At 40.4% G+C, this 20,901-nt stretch overlaps 1 protein-coding gene across 1 annotated transcript in view; it reads left to right on the top strand.

Moving 5' to 3' along the window:
* Positions 1-8,493: 8,493 nt before the first annotated feature.
* The window catches only part of oprl1 (opioid related nociceptin receptor 1), a 31,867-nt gene continuing 19,459 nt past the window's right edge, over positions 8,494-20,901 (top strand). The window contains exons 1-2 of the mRNA XM_003220715.3: positions 8,494-9,232; positions 9,868-10,124. Coding sequence (XP_003220763.1) covers positions 9,904-10,124 — 221 coding nt within the window. The 5' untranslated portion in view covers positions 8,494-9,232; positions 9,868-9,903. The remainder of the gene's footprint in view (positions 9,233-9,867; positions 10,125-20,901) is intronic.

Raw genomic sequence — 20,901 nt, 5'->3', positions numbered from 1 at the left:
GCTTACTTGCTGTCAAGGCTGAAAAGGCACAGTTTGTTTCCTTTTTAAAAAGAAAAGAAAAGGTACTTAGAAAGAAACTCTATCTTGATTGATTTCAGAAATTGCCAGCTCAGAAATTGGAAATGCATTTTCTTTGTGGTATTTGACATTCTGTTGACCAAGAAAGACAAATATTTGGCCTCCGAAGGGCAGACACCTTTCCATCAGTTTGACAGCTGGAAGGGGGAACCTCCCTTATCTTTCCTTTCCTTTCTCTCTGCCTCTGGCGCTTTCTGTCTTTGGAGTGAAAAGGAAGCAGTCCTGGGGCTGTTTGGTGCCATTTTCCAGCCCTTGACATCTCAAAACTCTGCAAACTGCTATTTTATTTGTCAAAAAAGTGGGCATATTGGGTATGTGTGCCAAGTTTGGTCCAGGTCCATTGTTGGTGGGGTCCAGCGTACTCTTTAATTGCAGGTAAATTATAAATCCCAAATGTCGAGGACAATTCCCCCCCAAAACCTACCAGTATTCAAATTGGGCATATCAACTATGCATGCTAAATTTGGTCCAGATCCATTGTTGTTTGGGTTGCTCTCTGGATGTATGCAAATTACAACTCCTAAAAATCAAAGTGAATTCCCCCAAAGCCCTCTATTATATTTTGTTGGCCATGAGGGTTCCTTGCTAAGTTTCTCCATACCTCATAACCTCTGAGGATGCCTGCCATAGATGTGGGTGAAACATCAGGAGAGAATACTTCTAGAACATGGCCATACAGCCCGGAAAACATACAACAACCCCATGAGGGTTCTGTTTGCCAAGTTAGGTCCACGTCCATCATTGGTGGGAATCAGAGTGCTCTTTGATTGCAGATGACCTATACATCCCAGTACTTACAACTCCCATAAATCAAGGTAATTTCCCCCCAAATCTCTCCAGTATGTTCTGTTCATCATGGTGGTTCTGTGTGACAAATGGGGTTCAGGTCCATTGTCAGTGGGGGTCACAGTGCTGTGTCCTGATGCAGGTTGAACTACAACTTCCATCATTTTGAGTCAGTCCTCCAAACTCGTCCAGTATGTTTAGTTGCTGCTCAGTTCTGCTCTTTTTGTTATGCAGACAGAGTTGAAAAGAGTAGGAAAGGGTTAAGGGAGAGGCAGTGGGCGGGATCATGCAAATTATACACCAATGGAGAGAGTAAGGAACTCTGGGATGCCTGTTGTGGAGGAAAAACAGGAAATGTAGGATTAAATTGTCCCCATATGAAAGTCTTCACTTGGGTGGGAGTAATATGTTGTTTGTGGAGGACATTGGCAGAGTTTGAGCTACATGTTAATGGCACTCGCTATAACCTGCAATGTCCTTGGAGAAGGCTTTTGGTGGCTTCTCAGCACTGTGGGTTATAGCTGTTTGTAGAGGCGGGAGCCTGTCTGTGTAAGTGGACACCTCTGCCACATACACACATACAGATTTTTACTTTTATTATGTGTATAGATTTACTATATTTCTATCCCACTCTATCAGAGTGGCTTGATATCACTGCCAGGACAGGACACCAGAAGTCTAATACCAGATGGACCAAGCTATCATTGATTTTAGATGTTCATGGGAACATGAAATGAAATACATCACACTTGGTACCAAGTGTTTTTCTTGCCGATGCTGACAACTTTAATGGTCTCAAGGCTTCTTGCCAGTATAACTTTAAAATGCTTGTGAGGTAGGCAAGTGCTAGAAAGAAAAGCCACTCAATGCAGGACTGGATAGATTCCAAGCTTCTACAATCACAACACAGATATATAGAAATGTGATACGAAATGTAGAGGTCAGCTTTTTAATTCGAGGGAAAACATTCTTTGATCTGCATTCTCCAAAACAATGAAAACCACTAATGGGTTATGATGGAACATAATTGTCTAGAAAAGTGGGAGGAAAGAAAATTATTCTAGACCAGAACTGAGTTCCACCATCACCCATTAGTGGTTTTCTATCTTTAGGATCCTGGAGACCAACACTCCCTCTAACTGCAAAGCTTATCTCTATACCTGATTATCACAGTTCTACATATCTATGTTGTGAGCACTTTTGGTGATAGCAAAAACACATAAAGCAACCCCCTAAATATCCCACGAATAGAAGAAATAATTCCCAGTTGCATGGTAAAGATTTGAATGTTAGATTCGGGTCTTAATGTTCACACTTTTGGGTAGAGAAATAACCAAAGTGCCATTTCAGGGCCTGGCTGTGGTGCAGGCTGGTAAACAGCTGCTGCAATAAATCACTCTGACCATGAGGTCATGAGTTCGAGGCCAGCCCGTGGCGGGGTGAGCACCCGTCAATTAAAAATAAAATATAGCCCCTGCTCGTTGCTGACCTAGCAACCCGAAAGTTAGTTGCATCTATCAAGTAGGAAATAAGGTACCACTTATAAAAAGTGGGGAGGCAAGTTTAACTAATTTACAACATTGGAATGAGGAAGTGCCATCAGAGTGGATGATGAAGCAGCTGCTCCCCCTGTGGCCAGAATCGAACATCCCCTCAGGAGAAGGTTAAATTGCCTCTGCGTCTGTCTGTCTGTTGTCTCTGTCTCTGTCTCGGTTCGATGTGTTCATGGGCATTGAATGTTTGCCCTATATGTATATAATGTGATCCGCCCTGAGTCCCGTTCGGGGTGAGAAGGGCGGAATATAAATACTGTAAATAAAATAAATACATAAATAAATTTCTATCTGTTGGAAGCCTCCTCAGATGCGGAAGGAGAAGATGGGAGCCAAGATAGCAGGCTTGAGACAGAGAAATTGGCAGCCTGGAAGCAGAGTCCAGCCCATCTCATGTAGACCTCAAAGAACAGGAGCCTGAGCTACTTCATACTCCAAACCAGTGGTTCTCCAACTCTGCTCCTTCAGATGTTTTGGGGCCCTTCCACACAGCCCTATATCCCAGATCATCCAGGCACAAAATCACACAATATCTGCTTTGAACGGGACTATTTGAGTCCATACTGCCATATATTCCAGTTCAAAGCAGATGATGTTGGATTTTCTGCCTTGATATTATGGGATATAGGCCTGTGTGGAAGGGCCCTTGGATTTCAGTTATCACAGTCCTTAACAGCTAGTAAACTGGCTGGTATTTCTGGGAGCTGAAGTCCAAAACACCAGGAGCAGCATAGTTTGAGAAACACTGCTTCGGGCCATTGCAGGCTGAAATGGAACAACATAAGTACAGATAGATCTGCCTGGAAGGGAAACACAGAGCTACTTAGGACAGCTGTGTTGAACTACAACTACAGTAGAGTCTCACTTATCCAACATAAATGGGCCAGTACCAGATGAAGTATACAGTACCAGATGAAGGGTTAACTGAAACTGGAGTAAACCTGGGAACCAGTAGTAAACGGATTATGTAAACAGCTTACTTCGGCTCACAGCCAACTACTCTAAAATAACATCTATTTGACCATTTATTGTCAACAAACTGAAGCTACGGCTAATTGACTGCATTTACATCATGAGAAGTCCTACAGAACTGCTCCAAGACTACAGAGACTTTGATTTGTTTTGACTCCAAGCCAGGTTTGAGCCAATTGATTTGCACATTGATATATTTAGTTTTACAGCATATTACATGCATTTGGAGAGACTGAATGTACACATACTGTGTCACTAACAAACTTTGGTTGGAGTCTTGTTGATATATGTTTGATATATGTTTTATACTGAAAACTGCTCTGTGTAGCATTTAAATCTGGATGATTGCAGTCTATAAATCTTTGTAAGTTACGACTGTGTGCCACTACAGCTGACAGAATTTGGTTATCAGTTGTATTATTGTTTGTATTATTGTTAACATTATTATGTATATGATGTTCTAATATACATATTGTGTTCTGTGTTTTGAACCTTTATCGTGGTGTATATTTTTCAGATATGGCTTATATTTGGGTCAGCTTATACTCGAGAATATATGGTATATTTTGTTTCTATTATTATTGGTATTATTACATTTATTATTTTTCTCTATTATTGTTGCTACTATTACATTTATTTTACTCTATTTTTATTATTATTAATAATACATTTATTATTTCACTCTGATATTATTATTATTGCATTTATTATTTTACTCTATTTATTATTACGTGTATTATTTTCCTGTATTTATTATTATTATTACATGTATTATTTTACTCTATTATTATTAAAAGGATACATAAGCACATTTACATTGAAGAAGATGAGAATAAGGATTTGACCAGAGTTGGACAGTCTTATCTTAAATTTGAATTTTATGTAAATATTCAAAAACATTTAACCTACTGATGTCTCAATTAATGTAATTTTATTGGTATCTATTTTTATTTCTGAAATTTACCACTCTCGGCTTATACTGGAGTCAATGTTTTCCTAGTTTTTTGTGGTAAAATTAGGTGTCTCAGCTTATATTCGGGTCAACTTATACTTGAGTATATATGGTAATTACTGCATTTACGAATTTAGCACCAAAACATTGCAATGTATTGAAAACATTGACTACAAAAACATTGGCAAAGCCACTATATATTGTGACCACCAACTTGGTAGTCACAATTCCAACATAGTGAAGACTCTCACTATATTGGAACTCAAGCAACTGGAACTCTCAAACAACCAGAAATCCATTTATAGAATCATAGAATCATAGAGTTGGAAGAGACCTCATTGGCCATCCAGTCCAACCCCCTGCCAAGAAGCAGGAAATCGCATGAAATATTACACTAAGTTTGACTTTTTGTCTTTATTTGCTTTGAATGGCTGTATTTCAATATTAATATTAAGTCAACGCAGAGCTGATGGTATGGTCTGGGCATAGTACTCGTTAGACCTCTTTGTAATAGTAAATGGTAACAGGCTTAGCACACCGGGCAAAACTGCTGCAGAAACATTCTGCCGATTGAAAGATCGACAGTTCAAGTAAAGGTGAGCACCTGCCATTAGCACCAGCTCACCTGTCCATTTAGCAGGTTGAAAGCAGAAATGCGAGTAGATAAATAGGTACCACTTTTAACAGGGAGGTAATAAAAGACATTGATTGGAGGAAAGCTCCTCTGCATGGAAGATGGAGTGACAGCACCACCCATGGTTGGAGTCAAGCACAGCCTCCAAGAAATAAAATGGGAAAAACTTCATTTACCTCTGTTTGTGTCATCTGTCCTTGTTGATTGTATAATTGGCATTGAATGTTTGCCGTATGTGTGTTCTGTAAGCTGCTCTGAGTCCCCTTCGGGGTGAGAAAGGTGCGGTATCAATACTGCAAATAAATAAATTTCAAGCGATCAGAAACTACATTTATCTAGCATTTACCCATCCCCATGGATGCCAGTTAACTGGATGTGTATTGAAACCCATTTATGAAGGTTGGCCACTTTTTCTGGAGTAAAATATCAGCACAGCAATACATTATTTTAATTTTTCCCTCCTTAGAATAATAAAATAATATGAATTTCAATCACTTTCATTCACTTACCCTCGTTCCATAAAAAATACTGACCCCACTTTATTGTACATCCTTTAGCTTGTTGCTTCTTAAACAAACAATGTATAAAAGGTAAAGGTAAAGGTTCCCCCTGATGTTAAGTCCAGTCATGTCTGACTCTGGGGGTTGGTGCTCATCTCCATTTCTATGCCGAAGAGCCGGCATTGTCCGTAGACACCTCCAAGGTCATGTGGCTGGCATGACTGCATGGAGCGCCATTACCTTCCCGTCGGAGCGGTACCTATTGATCTACTCACATTTGCATGTTTTCAAACTGCTAGGTTGGCAGGAGCTGGAGCTAACAGCGGGCGCTCATTCCGCTTCGGGATTTGAACCTGGGACCTTTCGTCTGCAAGTTCAGCAGCTCAGCGTATTTAATGCACTTCGGATGTATACATTTTGTTTATCAAACGTTTATCATCCACACGTCACTGCATCTCAAATTCAGATTTTCTCTTATCAAAATCATATTTTTTCATTTGAAATATTTTTCTATGGGGATACTATTGAAAACTATAATTCTTTACCTTAAACTTATGAGCAAATACCTTTTTAAAATTCTGACAGGCTTTAGAAAACCAGAGTTTAATTAAAGGGTTATTTAAAGGATGCTATAACCTTTTAATTGGTTGTTGTTGTGCCTTTGAATATTGTCTGATTTATTATGATCCTAAGGCAAACCTATCAGAAGGTTTATGAGGCTGAGAGTGTGTGACTCACCCAAAGTCACTTAGTGGATTTCCATGGCTGAACTGAAATTGAACTCCAATGCTATACTACTCTGCCTGTCTTTTAATTGTACTATACTGTTCTAAAAACTGCTTTTAAACATTTTTATGTGCATGGTTAAAACTCCTTTTAATACTTTTAATAGTTCAATTCAATTTTAATGTTGCTGTTTCCCATAAGATGCAGCTATCGCTATTAAATTGGAGTCACAGTGCAATAACTGTGTATAATGAAAGGGCCACTCATCTCATGTGATTTCATAATCCGGTCAAGCTTTACCCAGTTAGTGCTTACAGAGTGTCAAGAGGTAATTTCTTAGCATCTAAACCTGGAGCAGTTTGGAAACCATTCAGATTAATGCACAACCAGGTTGAAAAGGAGGCAATAACATTGCTAGATGTAACTCTGTTGACAGAGCTCCATTGCCCTAATCATGTCTGATGATGCACGATCTGGATTGTATTTATGGGATTGAGGTTATTGACATTAGTTGAAGCTGGAAAAATAGATAAGTCACTTGTAGTGATGGACAAAGAGTATAGTAGGAACCAAAGTAGAACCCATGGGTCTATAGCAGGCTGTTAGGAATTGTGGAAGTTGAAGTCCAAAACACCTGGAGGGCCAAAGTTTGCCCAAGCCTGGACTATAGCCAGGAATTCCTAAATTTCAATCCCAGCATCTCAGATATAAATGTGAAAAACTCTTTTCTGGCACCCAATAAAGTTGCAGCCAGCCTCTCACATTCAACTGCATTTGGAACAATTACAATTGGTACTACATTTCCCATGATTCTTCCCTCTTGCAATGGGGCTCCTGAACAAGACAGCTAGAAAATTCTGGAAGCTTTCATTGTGGAACTTTTCCCATGCTCTAATGTAAGGTAATGTAATGTAAGACTACCTACAGACCTTAAATCAACTTTAATTACCATGGTTCCATCCTGTGGAGTCCTGGCATTTGTACTTTAGAGAGAAATACAAAGAATTCTGAATCAGAGTGTCCTAAAAACTACAAATCCCTGAAATCCCTAACACAAAGCCATGGCAATCAAAGTAGAATCATAATTGTGTGGAGTGAAAAGGTTTCTGGAACCAGAAAGTTTGGGTTGGCATGGCCTGGATATAAAGAGATATAAAGATATTGGCAGGATAAACTATAAGAATGTCAACGACAGCCCCATAACAAGTTAATGATGTGTTCAGGCAAAACAGTCACAGCTTTGGTAGGCTAATGGCTCATTTCCCTTTACTCTAGAAGAGACTACTGAGGTAGTAGGTAAAGATAAAAGTTTTCCCCTGACATTAACTCCAGTTGTGTCCAACTCTGGGTCTTGGTGCTCATCTCCATTTCTAAGTTGAAGAGCCGGCATTATCCATAGTCATCTCCAAGGTCATGTAGCCGGCATAACTGCATGGATTGCTGTTACCTTCCCACTGGTGTGATACCTATTGATCTATTCACATTTGCATGTTTTTGAACTGCTAGGTTGGCAGAAGCTGGGGCTAACAGTGGGAGCTCACCCCACTCCCCAGATTCAAACCACCGACCTTTTGGTTAGCAAGTTCAGAAGCTCAGTGGTTTAACCTGCTGTGCCACTAGGGGCTCCTGAGGTAGTTGACATGACATATCATTCCACCCATCACTCACTCCACTGCCCATGGGTTGGATTTTCTATGTTATTTAATAGCGTTACACTCAGCAGATTATCGGTTCCTTCTGTTTACATTTACATTTATCAGATAACATAGTTATCAGTTTAGTTTGCCCAAATTAGTGATTCTTCCAATGTTTCTGCTGAAATACCAGGATTTTACAAGAACAATAGTGTCTTCCATGGGTTAGTCCACACTACTTGGTGATAGCACTATGATCTCAGTTTAACTGCCTTGGCAACATCCTGCAGAAACCTGTGATGTGTACTTTGCTAACGCTGGCTGTGAATTTTAAATCCCATTCCGTAACCTGCAAATGCCACATTCCATAGGATGATTATAGAGTGATGAAACTTTACCTTAAAAGAGCTAGTGGATAAGAATCAGCACCTTGGAGAACATCTTTATAGTTCAGGTGTGCACTCTCCCGCTGATGTAGATGTCTGGACTAAAGCCAAGTTAAGGTTGTGTTAAAAAATTAAATGAGCGATTTCAACCCATCTACTTGTCGTTGAACTGTTCAGTGAACATGTCTATACAGTTCTGGCTTGAAGGTCTCTGGCTTCCTGGAACAAAGAAGCATTGGCATGCTGCAAAAGAAGAGCATGTGTTTGTGAGCATGGCACCATTACAAGTATTGCAGAGGCTGACTAGTCAATAAGAGATTACATCTTCTCTCCAGCTCCTCCTCTTCTATCCCACCCAAGAAATACTTCCCCAACTTTGCTCTGCTGTGTAAACTGTTCAAAGATGATGTCATAGCTACTCCACTTCTCAAAGGGGCCAGGGCACGGAAACCAAGGCGCAGGAGGGGAAGAGAGCAACAGAAAAGCTCTCCCCTTTGTCACAATTCTTGCCTTCCCATTCCCCACAGGTGTTTGATGCTTCAGACAAATTGGGCTGGCTTGGAACGGCAGTTCAAACTACCTGCGCCGAAAGAGCACTTTGCATTGTATCTGATTTTTTTTTATGACTAGCAAGTAGCAAGCTCAGCTTCCCTATGCTCTTCCCCCTCCTCCACTCCCACTTAGGTTAAGAGCATACGTGTGTGTGAGTGTATGCAGTGCGTGTGTTCCTCTTCTTGGCATACCCCCACCCCCTTTCTCCCCTGCAAGTTGGAATTTTCTTCTTCCGCATCACATCCAAATCTCTGCTAAAGCATTGGTTCCTCAGAGCCAGAGAAAAGCAGCCAGAGAGAGAGAGAGAGCAAGAGAGACGGAGAGAAAAAAAAACCCACTCTCCTTTTGATGTGCTTTGTCTTGGTCGGTTCTCAGCTGCTGGACATCATGCGTGGACCACGGCATTGCTGAAAAGACTGTCAGAGGACCTGCAATTTCCAACGAGAAACCTACATCCAGGTAAGGAGGTGGCACATCCTTTTTAAGTTCACCCTGAGCTCCTTTATTTGTGTGTGTGTGTGTATGATGGGGGGGATCAGACTGACTGCAGTTTTAGCAGGAAATGCATGATTCTTTCCAAGGAAGGCTGGCTATTAATATCTCCCCTCACTCTGCATTCCTTCTCCCCTCCCCATGCACACACCTCTCTCAATCCTGCATTGGAGCTAATTTACCTGCCAGCATTGAAGGGTTTGTTTGCAAAGGTCTCTTTGCAACAGGAAACAAAGATTGGTGATAGATATTCAAGTCGTGCACAGAAGGGTCTTGCTAATGAACCAGTCCAGCAAGGATCCCAGCTCCCCAGAGATATATTTGCAATCTCATTCTTTATGCAAAGGGGCGTGAAAACGACTGCATTGTGTTCAGCTTGCAAGTACCTTCAGAAAAGTCTCAGCCCATCCAAAGCTGTCCCTCTTGCCTGTCTTTCTTGAAGTGGGTGTAGAAAATGTGTATTCCCATTAGCAAGCACGTATGTTCATATGGTGTGGATGTTGCATGCCTTTTCCAAAACCTTGACCCCTGGGTGTAACTGTGCCAGAAAACTGTGTTATCTGAATTAACTCCATATCCTCTCCTCCTTCTTGCAAATCTAGACTGAGCTTGGTTACCCCAGTCTTGCCACAACTAAGATGGATCCGCTTTTCCACACCCAAGCTGGAGACCTTCTTTACATGCGGAGGCTGGTCAATGACTCATCCCTGTGGAACATCACCTTCGGCGACTGGTTTCACAATGGGACAACTGACGGCTTCTTGCCCATGGGCATCAAGGTCACCATCGTGATTGTCTACTCCATAGTGTGCATCGTGGGGCTGGTGGGCAACTGTTCCGTCATGTATGTGATCATCAGGTAAGCCAAGACCAGGATAGCAAGTTCCAAATGGTCTCTCTTGGGAAGAAGCAAGGGTTGCATTGAATGTTTGATATGAGAACATCTGGGTAAGCTTGGAAGATCTCTCAAGAATTGGGCACAGCTGGTGATCAATTAATGCAATAATGCATCTAAGTATGTGATTAATTCTTTTTTCCCAATTAGTTTGCTGTCACAGCCAATGGATGGTTGGCATGAAATGAACTGTCCAATCTGATGAACTCTACCCTGCAAAAGGTTCCTTTAAAGATCTCCTTTAAAATTTGAACTAAAGCTCAGAGTGGCTTCAGCACCCCAAAGATATCAGAGCCACACATCAGAGAGAGAAAGAAGGAAGAATCTTAGAATTATAATGGTAATAGTGATTATGATGGTGATGGTGATGATGATGATGATGATCATGGAAAAAGAAGCACTTTAAGATTCAGGATTCTTCACATAACATTGTATTGGTTAATCCCAACTGGAGTAGATCCACTGAATCAATTGTTAAACTATGAATCAGCACATAGGTCAATCCCACTGAGTCAATGGGTCTGCTATAATTAGGATTAACAATATAAATTAGGCCATAATCTCATTCTAATCCTTAGAGCATCTCTGTTAAGTAGGCCGACTTCACTGCTACAGGTTGCAGTTTAGGTGAGACAGAAAAGCCTACAAGGGACTGGTATATCTATGGTCTGAAGGGATATTTGAATGGGGGTTTGTTGGTTTAAAACTCCAGCATATACAAAACAATCCTGGAAGAGGACCAAATGTATGAATATGCCATGGAACAAATTAAATACAAGTGTCAGTTCTATGGAGCTAGCACGACCATAGAGACAAGAGTGCTTCACTTGTTTGTGGAAAACCAAGGTCAAAATCCTTGGTTGAGTCTCAAGGTGCTGATGCTGGATAAGTAGTAGCTCAGCTCAGGTGTTCTGTATAAGCTTAACCTTAATATCTGCAGAGTAGAACATACAAGCTCTTTCACTTCTTTTGGGTCCTTGAGAAGTGTTCAGTCTGAAACAGAGAACCTCTTGCATCTATGGAGATTCTTCACATGATTCAGAATCCAAGAAAACAGTAGTTCAAAATGGCGAGGAGTGTCCTCACACAAGCAAAAGGCTATTTGCTGCAGGTTTATCTCTCTCTCTTGCAATCTTTCTCTTAATCTCTCCCAGTCTTTATGTCACTAACTACACTACCTCATAGGGTTATCATACTCTGGGTAAAATAAAAGGCTACTGAAAGTGTGATCTGTTACAGGCATATATATACAGCCTAGTGACTTCCAGATGTTTGAGATGACAGCTTCGACCATTTCCAATTGCTGGCCATGCTGAGCAGAGTTAGGAGTCGTAGCTGAAACATCTGGAGAGTGTCAAGGCTGTTGTTACTGCTTTGTTCATCTGGAAACCCTTCAAACTGGTGCTAAATCAGGAAATGTGAAAGGACAGATTGAGACTTGGTTGTTTGCACCTGTCTCCATGTTTCTTGTCTTCCAACGGTTACCTTGCTGCCTTACCCATGGTGGTTATTTGTACGCAACACTGGCATAGTATGAATAGCCTGGTACAAGAAAGCTTATTGTGATTTAGTTGTGAAATTGTTATTCAAGCATGGGTTTTATGTAAATGAAAGTGGTACCCAAGCATGGGAGAATGATAGCAGAGGCATCCAGGAGGAATGCGGTGGGATCTATGGTTTGCAGAATAACAAATGTTTATAGAGAAACGAACTCTAAGGTGATGTTTGGGCCACAGATCGTCTAGCAAGGATCAAGCACACTCAATGGTCACAAAATACTCAATGCTTGTCTAGCGAAGGCTTTGATATGGTCCAGTATGGCTCTTGTTGTGTTCTTCTACTAGATGATATAGCTAATGGGCTATAATCTTGAACAGCGCTCAGTAGGGAGACATTTTGTTGCAAGGACCATTTGACTTGACTGGGGATGTGTCTTTATAACAGTGCTCTTCCTCTGTGAATTAAAACACCAACAAGACAGCCTTTCTTTCTTGTTCTTCTTGTTCAAATTGCATGCTACCTGAATTCTGCTTTGATTTAAATTTTTTAATCAGTATTTATACCAGAAGTGGTAAATTATTGGTTTGTGGATATCCCTTCCTTTGGTTTCTTGGCATTTCTCCTCAGTACATCATGAAGATCATGCCTTCATAAACTGCAGAAAATATTATTTTGATGAAATTGTATGCATGACTGCATCAAAATTCTTTTTGGATGAGTGTTTTGATTGATATAGTCCCTAAAACCCAACTCGAAATGGATCGTCACAGAACGGCACATAATCAATCAAACTAATATTGGGCCCTCTGTATTTCTGTAGAGTTTTATCAGTGTACAGGTATGGATAGGCATTCATACATCAATAATCTATAAAGGTGCATGGGCTGTGGTGGCACAAAGATGTGCACATGAACTGAAGGAAATGATTTGCTACTGAATTGATTCATTAGCAAATCAAAAGTCCTCTTCAGCTGGTTTAACAGTATGTGGAATAATGGTGTGAAGGAGGGGCACATGGTTCAATCATTGTATCTCTCACCCACCTCACGTGGGGAGGGACTTTCTGTAGAAAAGGGAGTTCATTATCTGGGAACGCTATCCACATCACTGGCCAGTTTGGAAAACCAGTGTTCCCAATTGCATGGAGAACCTCTACAGATAGAAGTCACCATCTATGTATGGAGACTGATGGGAACAGGGACAGAGAAGGATACATGCCCCATTCCTTCCATATTTATCTTACATGAGTTCAGAATGCCCCAACAAATTAATGCACAACTTCAAGAATTAATAAAGTAATGTGCACAAGCAGAATTTTAGAAGCAACTTTATGATGGCAACAGCTCATTGTCCAGAGTATCTTTACATTTAATACTAGAATAGGAAGACTGGAAGGGAAAACAAGAGGCAAGATAAAATTAGGAATGGTGCTGGCCAAATGAAAGTATTCTTCAATGTTGGGCATCGCCAATTTCGTGGTTGTGACACCAGTATATTAGCCATGCTTTCACATCCTGTTTACGATGTTTAGCCTTTATTCTAACACACACACACACACATATATATATATCCACACACGCACACACAATTTACCATTGATTCTGTCTCCATGGATTCCACCATCCATAACTTGAAAATATTTCCCTCCCCTCAAAAACTATTCCATGAAATAATACAGTGTATTATGCACAGAATAAATCTGCCAAGCAAAGAAATAAAGAATCCTTTAGAACAATAATAAAATTGTCTCTAGGAAATCCACTGCTACTTGATACAAATATATTTATGCAGACATCATACACTGGCTTTGATGAGTATTCAGGGAACAGGCCCAAGGAAAAAAGAAGATGAAAATGACATTGTTGTTCATGATGAGCCATGGATATATTTTCAGCACACAAAAGTTCAAAGAGGTTTGCAAAAGGAGGTAAATGCATACAAACTACAGTAGAGTCTCGCTTATCCAACATTGGATAAGCGAATATGTTGGATAATAAGGAGAGATTAAGGAAAAGCCTATTAAACATCAAATTAGGTTATGATTTTACAAATTAAGCACCAAAACATCATGTTATACAACAAATTTGACAGAAAAAGTAGTTCAATACACAGTAAAGCTATGTAGTAATTACTGTATTTACAAATTTATCACCAAAATTATTTATTTATTTATTTACAGTATTTATATTCCGCCCTTCTCACCCCGAAGGGGACTCAGGGCGGATCACATTATAACACACATAGGGCAAACATTCAGTGCCCATAAACACATCAAACAGAGACAGAGACACGCAGAGGCAAGTTAACCTTCTTCTGAGGGGATGTTTGATTCTGGCCACAGGGGGGAGCAGCTGCTTCATCATCCACACTGACGGCACTTCCTCATTCCAGGTCGTAAATTAGTTAATCTTGCCTCCCCACTTTAGTGGTACCTTATCTCCTACTTGATAGATGCAACTATCTTTCGGGTTGCTAGGTCAGCAACGAGCAGGGGCTATTTTTTATTTTTAATTGACGGGTGCTCACCCCGCCACGGGCTGGCCTCGAACTCATGACCTCGTGGTCAGAGTGATTTAAGGCAGCTGCTCAACGATGTATTGAAAACATTGACTACAAAAATGCGTTGGATAATCCAGAACATTGGATAAGTGAGTGTTGGATAAGTGAGACTCTACTGTACCATCTTCCCTCCACATTCACTATAAGGTCACAGGACCTCCAAAAAGTGAAGATCCCAAATAAAAAATCTGCTTTTTTAAAATTTGAGGAACACTTCTCTAGAAATCTCTAGGCACCTCTAAGCCTTCTGGAGTGACTTTGTGGTCAATTTACAACAGAAGTTGACTATACAGTAACACTGAAGGACCCAAAGATTTCAAGAGAAAATATTTTAATCAAACCCTTGAATAATCAAATCTGCAAAAGTCAAACTCAAATATGGCGTGCTGACTGACTGTAATGAATTGATATATGGACACCCACCAATTTCCTCAAATTTGCTTTTTGATGATCCACTCCTTTGACTGTTTTGAATTATATCACAAGCCCATGTATTCAATGTGTGGTCTGCAATTTCATCCTCTTCTGGACACATTCCAGCTTGTCAACATCTCCCTTCAATTGCGGTGCCCAGAATTGGACACAGTGTGATTCCAGGTGTGGTCTGACCAAGGCAGAATAGAGGGGAGCATGACTTGGATCTAGACACTATACTCCTAGTGATGCAGGCCAAAGTCCTGTTGGCTTTTTTAGCAGCCGCATCACATTGTTGACACACGTTTAACTTGTTGTCCATGAGGACTCCAAGATCTTTTTCACACGTACTGCTGTCGAGCCAGGCATCATCCCCCATTCTGTATCTTTGCATTCCATTTTTTCCTGCCGAAATGAAGTTATGTGCTTCTTCTTAGACACAAAGTATCAGAAGCAAGGACAACAGCAAGGAAATAAATTGGAAGACAAACCCAAGGTGTAGGAAAAAAATTGTAGTCCAGTCTTGGTCCCAAGTGTGTGTGTAGCTAGCTCCCACATATGGCACTCTGTTACTGACATACATACATGTAAGTCATAGTATGGATGTAAGATTAACTATTATCATAGCGCAAAATATGCATTCAGCTGCCAATGGCAGAAGGAGAGTTGTGCATAGCACAATTTTGTACGTGATGCATAGTGGATTGTAGCTACAGATCGTACATTGTAGTTGTAGAATTTGCATTGGTTTCCAGTCATTGGCATATGTGCACACAGTGTTGATGTTTTACATGGGGGTTGCATAAAGCTGGTCTAACCAATCGACATGTAAAGATATTTGCACTTAGGCTGAAGGGTTTGTTGCCCTTGTGTATTTTCAACATTCATTTTCCTCTCTACATGTTCTTGTTTGCCACCAGCTCTGAGAAATATAAGAACAAGAATAGCATGGTATTGGTACAGCAGGAGAAATCAATGCATCATTGAGTGAAGAGAAGTTCTTGGAACACCTTGGCCTCTTCTTCACCACAATGGCTAAAGGTGAATTCTTTCTCCCTTCCACTTTTTCTGACTAGATGATTAAAGACATGGGTCACCGGTGAACAGTCCCTTGGTACATCATAAAGGAAAGGAAATTAATCCAGAGGATGAACGGAAAGGGACACCTGTACAAAAAATGTATCAGGAGGGGATGGTGGAATGTCTTGACTTGAGAACAAATATGGAAAGGGCTCTGTGAGGTGTAGCCACCATGCTGTGAATACACAACAAAACACAGAGACAGGTGCTGTGAATTGGCTCAGAAATGCAGAAGTACATTTGTGTACAGTTAATTATTTTGCATTGGTGGGGAAAAAATTGAGGGAAAAAAGGACAGTACTCCAAATGAGAGAAATATCTGTCTGTGTATAAGAGGCATTTGGAACAAAACCTATTGGTTTAAATGGGAAAAAAGGAAGTTTCTAGATCTCAGCTACATTCCACGGGAAAACTGAGGCCTGACAAATTTTTGCTAAAAGAAAGGATCTGCTAATACATGGCTCGGAAATGGCTGAGGTTGTGCTTCCAGTATGATTCTCCCTAACCTCATCTGTCAAAATATTTATTCCAGCGAAATACCAGCGAAAGGCCTCTGGTTAGAGAAGCTCGACGAAATTTTTGATATGGACAGATTAACATATTTATTGAAAGAAAACAGAGGCAAACCAATAAAAAATACAGACTGGAATAAATACGATAAATATAGAAAACAAGCAATGGACCAGAAGGAATGAAAAGGAGGATCCTTGGAATCCAAATAAAATGGAGACCAACAAACAAGAAAAGCCAATATAAATATTTGAATATATCCATGAAGAGTAGAAAATGGAAGACAAAAACTTTTACCCCTTTCCCCTCCTTCTTCTTTCTTTATTTCTCTTTTCTTTCTCCTTTTCACTCACTTTCTTTTCCCCATAAATCTCTCTATATCTTTACTTACTATTATCCTTTGTTCTTTTCTTTCTCCATTTCCCCCGCTTTCCCTTTTTCCCTATATATATCTTTTATGTAAAGTGTTTAAAATCTGAATAAAAATTATATATATATATATATATATATATATATATATATATATATATATATGTTTTTAAATTTAAAAAAATTCCTTTCTGAGGAAGGCACATTTCACAGACGAAAACAGGGAGATTTGTGGCCAAATATTATTGATGAGAAAAGCACACAAGCCAAGAGAGGCTGTGTCAGTTTGCTTCATCCTCTCCTTCTTTTCTTCCTACTGGATCAATTGTGGAGAAAAAGACATATTCTTCTGTGCAACAAACTTTTTTTCTGTACAGAAAATGAGTTTCTTGTGTGGAAAACAATGGGGCTTTGGGCAGAAGAAAATGGGTGTGTTTTTTCCTGCATAATAATTCCTGTGCAACACTTGGGGATGTTCAAATACAGGGAGACTGCTATGAAGGAACTTTCATTTTTCTCCTGAAGTGGGGATAAAACTACTTTAATGCTTGCATGCAATGATGAAAGAGCTGAGGATTTACATTCTTTCATGTACCTTGATACGTGTAGGTTGCGTCTGTACCCAGAGGGAAATAAGCAGAGGTGGCGAAATTGGGAATTGCTCCCGCAAAGCAGTTGGGGAGATGAAGAAATATTTACCCCAAAGCCCTGGTTGTGCCTCACCTTTCCTCTTAGGAATTACCAGGAATGAGTCATGAATGGCTTTGATGATGTTCCTCGATGTACTCTGGCTCATCGTGCCTGTATGTGTGTGAAGATTTCCATATCTCAGGGGTTAGGCTGATTTCAGTAGTCTTCAGGGGGGTGAGGAGGAATCTCAGTGTGAGAGCACTGCTTTGATATGCATATGAATGTTTATGGACATTAAAAGGAGTGTATCACTCCACCCACTGTACAGTCAAATAAGTGTTTCCCTTGAGTTGATGCAACCCCCAGATCCTAAAGATTTACCCAACCCTGGGATCACTATCGAGAGTTGTTGCATTGGGAGGGTCCACAAGTGCTATGGTCTAGTAGTTCTCAAACTCTGGCCTCCAGGTCTTTTGAACTTGATGGCAAGAGCTGTATGACAATGAAATGCCATTTCAGAGTGTTGTAGATTCTTCTTCTCTGGAGGCTTTTAATAAAGATTGGATGGCCATCTTTCAGGAGGGCTTTGATTGTGTGCCCCTGCATGGCAGAATGGGGTTGGACTGGATGGACTTTGTAGTCTCTCCCAACTCTATGATTCTGTGATTCTAACTCTCAGAAGCCACCACCAGCTTTTCCAATGGCTAGATAGATATTCTGGAGATGAAGCTGAAACCCTTTGGAGAACCAAAGGTTGAGAATTGGTTCTGTCAATTGAAATGGAATATGGGAGAGCTAGATACTATTCAGTTTAAACTTTATTGTGTGCTGATAATGTTTCAGGTTATACCCAAGGTTGTCCCTGTATCTTCTGAATGCTGTGTTGAAAAATTTGATCAATGCATGTAATAAGTGAACCTGACCAGAGAGGTGATGCAGATAGAAGATCAGGTGGACCCTATTCATTGTTTCCTGCATTTTAACTTTTTGTGCAATATGTAGATTGCTACTTACTTACAGCCTTGGCTTCCTTTCTTCCATTTCCTCACCATCAACTATAATGGAACCAAGAGAGTCTTTTAAAAACATATAATAATATGAAAGGCATTCTGAGCCAGGTGTCTTCCTTGTTACAATCTTATTTATAACAACACAAATTTATGTATTTGTAATAAGTACACTTACAAACCTCTTCTATAATCCTAGGCAAATTGTGTTTAGGCATATATTCTTCTAATTTTCCTTTGAGATATCTTGTTATCTATTAATTCATTGTGCAGAAAATGTTGCTTTCAGGAAATGTATTCTGCAGGAAAGTCCATGCACACTGTTCACATACAATGACGCAGAAACTCCATAGGTTATATCTGTCATTTTCAACCATGTTTGGAATAGTTTTAATCTGCTTTACATCCCCTCTGTTGTATAATTATTTAGACAAAACAACAACTATATGACTTGCTCCTGGTAAATGTTGAAAAGCTAAGTTTTGGCCAAATACTGTTACCCAGAAACCATCTAGAGCCATAATGCCATTTCTGACTGGCAGCCAGGATTCTCTGATGTTTCAGGCAGAATTCTTCCCTATTCTTTCTAGAGTATTCCTATGATGCATCTGCACTGTAGAATTGATGCAGTTTGACATCACTTTAACTGACAGGCTATTGAATAATGGCAATTATAGTTTTGCAAAGTCTTCAGTCTAACCAAACTATAACTTCCATGATTCCATAGCACTATGCTATGGCAGTTAAAGTGCTGTCAAACTGCATTCATTCTAAAGTGCAGAAGTCGTGCGTCCAGGTGGACACAGGCTCAAACGTGTCAACATTATGAAACCAAGTGAGAATGTCTTCACAGTGGTATTGGTTGGTTACAGCACCTAAAAATGCCAGTGCAGTTCTGGGATAGATCAAAAAGAGCACAGTGCCCAGATTGAGGGACAGAATAGCCTCACTCTATTCTGTGCTCACTAAACTTCACTTTGAATGCTTTGTCCTGTTCTGGGTACCACAGTTCAAGAAGGATATCCACAAGCTGGAAAGTGTCCAGAGGAATTGTCAAAACCTTATGAGGACTGTTTGGAGGAGAGAAGATGGAAAGGTGACATGATAGGTCTCTTAAATATCTGATGGGATGTCATGTGAAAGGTAGAGGAAGTTTGCTTTCTGTGTTGTCAAAGGCTTTCATGGCCGGGATCACAGGGTTGTTGTATGCTTTCCAGGCTGTACTTCACAACCTCTGAGGATGCCTGCCATAGATGTGGGCAAAACGTCAGGAGAGAATACTTCTGGAACATGGCCATACATCCCGGAAAGCATACAACAACCCAGTTTGCTTTCTGCTTCTCCAAAAACCAGAGCACAGTCCAATGGATTCAAAATTGCAGGAAAGGATATCCCATCTAAATGTTAGGAAGATGTTTTTAAAATCATAGGAGCTCATTTAACAGATTACCGCTTAAAATGGTGGATTATCTTTCTTTGGAAGTCTAAACTGAGGTTGGGTGGGCATCTTTGAGAAGTGCGTAAGTTCTGTCTTTCTGCATAGCCCGATGCTGGACGAGGTGGCCTTTCTCCCTTCCAAGCCTGTGCTTCTAATGCTTCAGAGGCCTCCCTTTTATAAGCTGCCCAGTAAATAATTATGAGAATTCATGCTTATTAGCTGTAATTAAGTGGAAGCACTGGGGAAATGATTTGGATGAAGTTGCATCAACCTGAATGGGCTGGAAGCCCAGTCTCCTGAATGTCTTTGTTAATCTTGCTCTGACAGCAGGCAACTCATACTTTCCTTCTTGCACCTTCAAAAGCTTTGCTTCTTACCATTTGGGCCTATTTATGTATGGACATGTTTAATTATTCTTTTCTGAGACACATATGTAGTTGTTATGCATTTGGGGATTGTCTTCTCTTGGAAACTGACATGTTTTCTCATCCTGGGAGGGTTAAATTCCTATCATTAATAAATGGATCTAGAACTGAAGGGAACAGAGTCAAGGAATTTCTTCTCCTGACCTCTCCTCTCCCTTCCCCTTCCTGTTTGCTTTTTCCTTTTCCTCTTCCTCTTTCCCTTCCTTCTTTTTCACCCAGAGAGATAAGGAGTTAGGTTGCTGTGAGTTTTCTGGGTTGTATGGCCATGTTCCAGAAACATTACCTCCTGACGTTTCACCCACATCTGTGGCTGACATCCTCAGAGGTCTGGTGGAATTGAGGCAAGTGGAGTGGCAACATGTGGGTGAAACTTCAAAAGATAATGCTTCTGGAACACGGCCATACAGCCTAGAAAACTCACAGCAACCCAGTGATTCTGGCCATGAAAGCCTTCAACAACAGATAAGGAGTTGTTCACATTACTATTTTGAACTACAGTTTCCAGATTCTTCCAGCTAACTTAGCCGCTAGTTTCTTGATGGAAGATTGTTATTAGACCAGTAGTGTGCACTGCACAACATATCCAAAATGTTGCACTTATGGGAAAACTAACAGCATGGGTAAAAGCCTTTTATTAGACACTTTCTATGATACTTGATTTCCATACTTTGCCTTTGCCAGCAATAATGCTAATGTTGGAATGCTGTGAGTTTTTCGAGCTGTATGGCCATGTTCCAGTAGCATTATCTCCTGAATTCACCTGCATCTGTAGGAGCCCCTGGTAGTGCAATGGGTTAAACCCTTGTGCC

This window comes from Anolis carolinensis, chromosome 4, assembly GCF_035594765.1.
Source record: "Anolis carolinensis isolate JA03-04 chromosome 4, rAnoCar3.1.pri, whole genome shotgun sequence".
NCBI lineage: Eukaryota > Metazoa > Chordata > Lepidosauria > Squamata > Dactyloidae > Anolis > Anolis carolinensis.
Note: the sequence above shows the minus strand (reverse complement) of the source record. Positions and strands in the feature narration are given on the sequence as shown.